The sequence below is a fragment of the Coenobita brevimanus genome, chromosome 14, assembly GCF_032717465.1.
Source record: "Coenobita brevimanus isolate Jiangsu-jjx chromosome 14, ASM3271746v2, whole genome shotgun sequence".
Lineage (NCBI taxonomy): Eukaryota > Metazoa > Arthropoda > Malacostraca > Decapoda > Coenobitidae > Coenobita > Coenobita brevimanus.
The window spans coordinates 57617688-57626900 of NC_136967.1; the positions used below are offsets into that span (position 1 = coordinate 57617688).

Here is a 9213-nt window from a genome sequence, read left to right on the forward strand (position 1 = left end):
TGATAATGGAATAAGTTGAAGTGCGGATGAAAGGAGGGTAAAGGAATGGTAGGCAAGAGAATACGGAAGGTAAGAGTGGAGAGAATGTAGGAAAAGGTGGAGGGAATGTAAGAAAGGGTGGAGGAAAGTAGATAAGATGGGATGAGGTGAAGAAGGATGGAGGAATGGAGGGGTCAGATGGAGGGGTGTAGAGGGTAGATAGAAGGGTGGAGGGGTGGATGGAAGGCTGTAGGCAGGTGGAGGGAGAGATGGAGGAGTGGAGGGAAGGTAGGGTGTAAATCTAGCATCGTTACCAAGACAGGAGCTCCCGTGGAGACGCCCCCCTGCCCCCCCTCACCGCAGATATATTAGTCACCTCTCTCTCTCTCTCTCTCTCTCTCTCTCTCTCTCTCCCTCATGTTTTATTGAATCATTATTATTTGTCCTTTATTTATGCTTTACTAACTTTACTTATCAAATTACGGTCAAGTGATAATGACGTGGACTTCTGACCAGATCACGAAATCAATCACGACAGCGACAGGGAAGGGTTTCGGACGGTTTTCACGATTTTTCACACACACACACACACACACACACACACACACACACACACACACACACACACACACACACACACACACACACACAGTTTAATTAGGAATATATGGGTCGGTATTAGTGCCCAAGCGGTGACATGTGTGGGTGAGCGTCTTTGTTACAGTCTGAGAGGATGGGACAGGACTGCCTAGTGTATGCCTCAACGAGAACATATATGCATACAAATCTTTCCTTTATATTAACACAAAAAAATCTTCCATCCCGCACACCTCCCTATCGTTCTAACCTTGCCTCCACACTTCCCTACCTTGCCTCCACATCTCCCTACCTTCTCTCCACATCTTCGTATCTTCCCTACCTCGCCTCCACACCTCCCTGCCTTTCTTCCACACCTCCCTACCTTCCCTCCACAACTCCCTACCTTCCTTCCACACCTCCCTACCTTCCCTCCACACCTCCCTACCTTCTCTCCATATCACAACAACGTCCCACGCAGCTTGAAGTCTCTATACCACGCTCTCGCTCTCTCTCTCTCTCTCTCTCTCTCTCTCTCTCTCTCTCTCTCTCTCGTAATAATAGCGATAGTAATGAAAGCTTAATGATAGTAATTCAAACTATGGCAATAACAGATGATGGTAATAATGTGTAGTGGTAATGTGGACTTTGATTGTTGTAGTGATGGTGGTGGTGGTGATAGTGGTTGTAGTAGTAGTGATATTATTATTTGTAGGTGTACGTGTGGTGGTAATATTCACTTTGTGGTAATGGTGGTGGCAGTTGTGGTGGCGATTGTGGTAGTTGTGGTGGCGATGGTGGTAGGTGTGGTGGGCGAGGCGAAATTGCTAGGATGATTAAAAACAGGCTCCTTTAATCACTGTAAGCGTGTCTTTCAATGGCTTATACTTTTTCTTCTCCTTTCTTCCTTTCCTTTCCTTTTCTTTCCTCTTAATTAGTCTTCCTTCTTACTTTCTCATATTTTATTTCCTACTTGCTCTGGTCTGTAACTTTTCCTTCTTTCCTTCTCTCTCACTCGTTTTGTTTTTTCCAGTCAATTCTTTACACAATTTCCTTCCTAATGTTTTGTTCATCCGATTAATCATCTCTTCTTTCTGACTTTTCTTGCTCTCTCTCTCTCTCTCTCTCTCTCTCTCTCGTTCACTTCAAACACCTGTGTCTCCCAGTGATTTATTTATTGCCATTTTATCAGTGTTTGGTCTTGGTTTAATCTTCATGTTGTCTTGTTTTATCAGAGACATTTGCATATACTGGTTTATTTAAGTTTATTATTATTATTATTATTACCACTACACACTAAACAAGACATCTATATCTTACAAACAAATGAGAAAATACAAGCAAACATTCACACACACACACACACACACACACACAGGAAACCCAATATTCCTCCCACACCGCCGCCACATACCTCTCACCCCTATCCTCCCCTCCCTCTGTCTCACCTTCAGTTCATCACACTTCCTATCTACAACTCTATACCCCTCACAGTCTCTCTCACCCCTCCTACATTCACTCATTCACCTCTTACTCACTCACCATCACACTCATCTCTTCACTCACTCAACTACTCACTCACACTGAAGTCACTCATACATTCACTAATCTATTTACTTACATACTCAGCCCTTCATACACTTACTCTTTCTGCACTCCCTCTGATCCACCCACAAACTTACTCAATGAACCATCCACTCATTAACGCACACTCACCGAACTATCCACTCACTCAATGTCACTCCCTCCATCACACTCTCTGCAAATATGAGATGACATTTGAAGCTAGCATGTCAGGTTGGGAGGTGGCCAAGTCTCGACACATTTGGAGATTAGCCAGCTGCCTGATAGCATTCCAGCCCCACCCTCCCTGCTACTAACATCCACCTGCATCATCCACCTCCGAACCCCTTCACTACCAGGCGTCCTTCCAGAGATAAGCGAAATCGTCTAGTATTAAAGGCAGATAAGAGATAAAGGTGCCATTTCACTGGAGGGGTTCATAGGGATTCGTTCTAACCTTTTCACTCAATACCAGATGAATAAAATCGTCTGAAGGAAGCAAGAATATCGTGAAAATGACACCCTTCTACTGATGAGCTTAATTTATCTACCTGAAATATCAAACTGCCTAATTAGCGTGTATCACCTGTCATCATCCACCTGTTTCATCCACCTATAGCGACATTACTCATCTACAACAACCACAACCATTCACCTCCCTAACACGTCCACCTGCCTAATATTCTTCCTCATCCATCTCCTTAACGCTCCTACTCATCCACGACCTCCATTACCCTCCTCCCTACCGTCCTCACTTCACCTCCTCCACTCACCCTCCTAACCAGTCTGCAATATCCACCTTCCTCCTCACTCATCCACTTCTTTCACCCACCAGTAAACTTCACGCACCTCACCCACACCCCAACAAACCTGCCACATCCAACTACGTCATCCATACTCTTCATCCACATTCCTAGCCACACATATACCTAACAAGCCTCACCCTCTCTAACTCCTCATCTAAACACTACTTATCCACTTCACTTTATATAATCTAGTGGTAAAAAAAAAAAAAAAAAAAAAAAAAAAAAAAAGGCCAAAGCATCATCACCACTTTCTTGTTTTTCATGATCCTGACCTTTGACCTTCGAACTCAAAATTTTGTAACTTTTTCTCGTATGTTCCTCAAATATCATTTCAAATTTCACACAATCCTAGCCAATCGCTTTTTCCACAGTGATACAGACACATGGAGCCACAATCATCACCCCCATGACAGACATACAATAACAAACAAGTAAATAAATAAATAGTACCAAAAGGCTTAATACAGATATTTTATACTCCTTTCATTCCAAAACCTCTTCCACAAGCGAAATAAAATCGTCTATCGAAAACAAGAATACCGTAAAATGTAATCTAACGTGTATATCGACAGAATGATCTACGTCGAGCTACGAGGCCGTCAAAGGGGGGTGAAGTAATGGGCGTAGTGAGCAAAGGAGTGGGCGGGATGGGCTGATGTGTTGGTGGGCGGAGGGGCAGAGCCAGGAAAGTATATACTGTGAAAATGGCTGTTGTAGATTTTGTAGTTTATGTGTAGTGACAGTTTACCTCTACTAAGCATTAAAGAGTACGACAGGGCAAAGAAATAGGCCTGGAGAGGGGAGGCAAAGAAATAGGTGGGGTGAGATGGAAGGGAGGCGGGGGTGGTGAGGGGAACACAGAAAAAAACGTCACACACACACACACACACACACACACACACACACACACACACAGGTTAAATATCCTCCCCATCCTTCCAATACCCAGCCGGGCGAGTGGTAAAGGATCGGTGGCTGCCGCAAACCCGATCCGCCGGCGTGTGGTGTTGTGGCGGGATTTGAGGCTGCCTTAAGACCACACGCTACACCGGGCAACACACACACACACACACACACACATACACACACACACACACACACACACACACACCTACACACACACACACACACACACGTGACCAGGGATTCACATGGGGGCACTGGAGGAAAAAAAAAGAAAAATACTGTATACAGGAGGGGGGATGAAATGACGAAAAGCAGATGTAGAAAGTGACAGACAGACAGATAGATAGACAGGTAGACAGATAGAGAGACAGAGATACAGACTAAGAAGTTTTAAAAATATAAAAACAGGAAGGGGTTGAAACGATGAAAAGCTGAGAGAGAGAAAGAGAGAGAGAGAGAAATCCCTCCTCACACAATCAGAGGGGACGGGGGGGAGGGGGATGCAGAGGTCCTGGTGATCGGCCGTCATATTCACAAACTTTCTTGAGCCTAAGTTAAATTTACGTATGTTTTTATTTTCCCCGATGCAGCTAAAAATCACTTTCCAAGCATATTAAAGAGAACATGTGAAAAATACAAAGCAAAATTATATCTATCAATTCCCTGCGATTGCGATGATGATATTTTAAGAACTGGTTAATAGTCACCCTTTTATACTTCATTCCGATTTTTTCGATACAGTCCTCATGAACCCCTTTCCTGGCACGTATTTTTTCCCAAGCTGAATAAAATCGTCTGGCGGTAGCAAGAATTAACTAAGAAAATGCGCCACTTTACTCAGGAAATTAAAGCTTAAAAAGGAATGCAAGCCTCTAACTCTTCGTCAACTTCTGAAGGACTGGGCCAAAAACATCCTACCTGTCTTCTTTATACATCATACCTGACAGCATTCTGTAATTTGGACTGCCAGGTACACAACCCCTTCATTAGGCACCCCACATATATAAGTAAAAATCTGGACTTGCCTTCCCCTTTCCGATTATAGTTTTAACCCCTTTCAATCTGCTGATATTTTTTCTGTTACATTCTTGCTGTTCCCAAATCATTTTATTCATGTTACGAGGAACTTCTCGAAATAGAGAGGATATTATGTACTGTACTGGAACCTTTCGTAACGGCAGATTTCTTCCTTAAAAAAAAAAAAAAAAAAAAAAAAAAAAAAAAAAAAAAGGCAGGCAGGCTGAAATAGTAAACCAATAAAAGAGGATCGGAATTATTGGGTTAACCACTTCACTCCGACGACTCATTTTAAATTCCATTGCTGCTAATGTAAGGCGATTTTATTTAGCAAAGACAACACCTCGAAATGGACATGTTAGATACCGTACACCCATCAATAACCAATTCATTAAGCACGATCATTCCCACGTTGCATAAAATCGTTTGGATGTTGCATGAATAAAGTTTAAGAAGCAATTGCCGTACTGAAGGGATTACGAAGACGGGGGTAAGATCCTTTGTGAATACGGTCCCGGGTTCGCGTGGCCACGACCAGCTGTCACGCCGATAAACTGGACTAGGTAGTAGAAAATGGTGGGCGCCGCAGGTGTATAATTACCACATAAGGTGTACTGCACGCTCCGATGCCAAGAACCCCACACCGACGCCCACACCCTTTTTCTTTTCCAGCCTCCGTCCGCCTCTCCTAATGCCTGAAGATTTTCCCTTCCTTGTCTTATCCTGTGTTCTTTTTCGCTGCTGAGATCCCCCCCCCCTCCCCACCGGCCACTCACACCAATACCCATCTCTCCCCCCCTCCTCCCCCTTTCCTCCGTGTTTTTCCAGTTCTTGTCCTATTTTTTTTCCAGATCCACCCACCCGCCATGCCCGCCAAACTTACACCCACTTAATTTCTTTCCCTGTTTTGTCGTTGTGTCAGAACCCTTCCTCGTCCTTTTTCCCTCATTCCTTGCTTCATCCAGTGTTCCCTTTTGACCGTCCTTCATTTTGTTGCTCTTCCATCGCCTTGACTCCACGTTTTCCTCCTCCTTTCCCAAGTGGATTTCATTGCCCTCCTCATATTAGTTCTACTGCTCACATATTGGTTTTCACTGCCCATCGCTTCTCAATTTCCTCCTGCCCACATACTGGTTTTCACTGCCCTCCAATTGTCGCTTTTCAATCCCCTACCCAACGACCAACGCTAAATTTTACCGTTCTGCTCCGTCTCACATTTTTCCTGACCCCTCGCCCCCGTGTTTCTCCCTTCTTGCACCTACTGTACCTATGGGGCTTTTTATGTCTCGCTCCGTCCCCCCTCCCTCGAGACTCACCCTCCATCTCCTCCTTCCTAAACTGTTGCATCCTCATCCCACCACCCTATCCTTCCTCGAGTTATCCCTCCCCTCCCCCCCATCAGCGCTTCTCACCATCTATCCTGGGTCACATTCATAAAGGATCTTGGCCAATTTATTCCAGAACGCCTCCGTAGGTTAATTATAGCGAGCTTGTTCAGAATCTAAGAACTGTTGTAGTGCCGATAAAACTATTAAAAAGCACTCCTATACATAACTGATGCTCACGTTTATGTATATATTCAGCCTCTGACCTATCTCATCCTGGCTCCATCACCCTGTCCTGAACCATGCTGTGTCAATTTTGTGGTCAGGTGAGGCTAGGTTAGGTTAGATGAATGAGGTCAAATTAAGTTTTGTTACCGCTCCTCTAACCCGCCCCGTCGTCCCACCCCTCACCACCCTCCCATGCCTGTCACATCATCGCCCCAGGTCTGTCCCACTTTTTTTTTTTTTTTTTTTTTTTAAATTCACCCCGGTCCATCTCAGTGACTATTTCAATTACTTCGCCTCGACTATTACCGCCCCGTATCAACCACTCAACCCCGATCCGCCTTACTAACCTTTTCCTACCACTTCGCCCCATCCCCAACTGCCCCGTGTCCCACCTTTCCACCCCGTTTCACCCTGCCCCGCTCACTAAACCCCACCTCCACGGCTTCTTCCTTCCGCCTCACCTCACCTGACCCTTCCTGTCGAACTGTCACTACAACCCGTTTGGCTTTTCCTTTATTTATTTATCTATTAACTTATTTTGTCTTTTACCTTAACTATGGTCTCATTTTCTTAACAAACCTCATTCCCAAAAACCTAGACAATTCTCCACTAACTTCTAACCAACCTCATTAAAGAAAAATAAAACTAGAGACAATCTTCCGCTAACTTTCCACTAACTCCCTAATTCCTCATCCACTCCCAAATCCACTCTGGCCTCCCTCATCCACACTCTGCTCAACTGTCGCCTCTTTTCCAATCCACTCCGTATGTCGCACTCCACTTCATTCCCATAATTTACTCCTTCCTGTCACTGTTGCACTGCGTATTTCCTCTCTCTCTCTCTCTCTCTCCGCTTGTGCAACATCCTTTCATCAGTCGGTCCCGCCCACTCCTACTTAACTACACTCACTAAATGCGCCTCTTCTCTCAACTACCCCACTTACCCCCTTCCCTACTCTAACCTCCCCACTCCAACTTCACACTACACTACACCCCCAACACCTCACACTATTACACTATACTCCCCCTTCATCTCACGAAACTACACTACAATACACTACCCTGCAACTCCACTTCATTACACGGCCCTCCCCTATTAACCCACTACATTACACCAATACACTTCTGCAAGACATCAACATACTCCATACCATTAACAATTACCGTGTCACAACAAAAATACATTAAATCATAGACGCACCAGCCAAAATCCCACAATCTATGCGTTAAATATACCAGTCTTTCCTAACGCCGCCCTAAATAAAACCCAAATAAAGTAATAAATGAAAGCAAGAACAAAGACACCTGCAATCGTTTTATTTTTTTTTTAATGCGAGAAAGAAGGAACCAAAGGCCAGAAGTCAGCAAGATTGTCCCCTACCTTGGCCTCCTCCAGCTTGTGCGACAGGTGTTCATGGCTGTCCAGGTCCGCGGGCTGGGCGAGTAGCGTGGCCCTGTCCGTGAGTGCCTCGAGGGCCTGGCGTAGGGCCTTCACCTGCCGCTGCAACTCCCGCGTCTGTCCGCTGTGCCGCTGCCTCTCCACCGCCTGGGCCTGCAGCACCTCCCATCGCTGCACGATACCTGCACAAACACACAGTGATTTTAACATTGCTGCTTCAAAGTAAAAAGGAAAACGTCACATTACTTTCTAGGTCACAGATTATACAAAGCACTTAATAATTACTACACTAAACAATATAATAAATTGGTGGGATGATAAAAAGAAATGGGACTACATGAACAGAAAGAAGCTTCACAATCTACCTTTAGAAAATGATGTTAATGTAACTTGCCATTTTTTGTAATCCTGTTTTTTAAAAACAATTTGATAATATAATTTTCAACAAAGTAACTTCATAATCAAGCACTATATACAACACTCAGATAAGTGTAAAGTCACACATGCGGTTACATTCAAGCACAAGGTAAACAACATTCACAATAAGGGGTAGAAGGTAAGCAACATTCTCAGCGTGAGAGTAAGCAACGGTCTCAATATGGGCACAGTCGGGAGGCATTACAACCTACGTTAGCTATCCCTGTCTTGGAGAAAACTAGCATCGACCAACACAGAAAACGTACCCTCCACCTCTTCAAGGGATGACTCATACTAAATGCACACCACAGAAAAATGACCTCTAGAAGCAACGAAATCTCAAAGGCAAATATTAACTTATATTTAAAACTATGTAACAGCACGTAACTATTTAAAACCGTATGTAAATCATGTTATAACATAAAAGGCTGGATTGCTAAGCTGTAAAAAGGTGAAACTTGGCAACGTGACTTTCCTCAGCAACTTACGGCAGAGGATGGGATAAAACTTCCTCCTGGAGTAGTCGCTCTCATATCCTTCGTCCACCAACCGCAGGCGGTTGTAGGGAGGCATGGCGAGATTTTTCTCCCCCTCACTTTTATCAATGTTTATTCATTTCTCGCCATTTTCGTTGTTTCGTTATTCGTACAAGTAAGCTACCGAGCACAAGAAGTACATGAACAACGAGTGAAGAGACTGTCACCTGTCATTCATATACACATATAATTTTCCGTTCAGCTTTCGAGCCAGTACTGAAGGAAAGAAAAATCACAAGCGTCATAATACCGAATGCAAAACCGTATAAATAAATAAATAATAAACTGCGCACACACCACCTAAACAACGCAGAAGCAAAACCATCAATACAACCCGAATTCAACCCAACCAAAGGTCTTCACGGAACTATTTATAACCTCCATGACGTACGCATTCCTTCCCAAGCCCAAAGAATCAATCGCAATCATTTCACCATCACAATCGTATCACAACTGCTACT

General features: G+C 44.1%; 1 protein-coding gene across 1 annotated transcript in view; it reads right to left on the minus strand.

Annotated features, from left to right (window-relative positions):
* klar (klarsicht) overlaps nucleotides 1–9213 on the minus strand; it is a 441086-nt gene that overhangs the window by 19901 nt on the left and 411972 nt on the right. The window contains exon 19 of the mRNA XM_080265346.1: nucleotides 7782–7981. Within this exon, the coding sequence (XP_080121472.1) occupies nucleotides 7782–7981 (200 nt within the window). The remainder of the gene's footprint in view (nucleotides 1–7781; nucleotides 7982–9213) is intronic.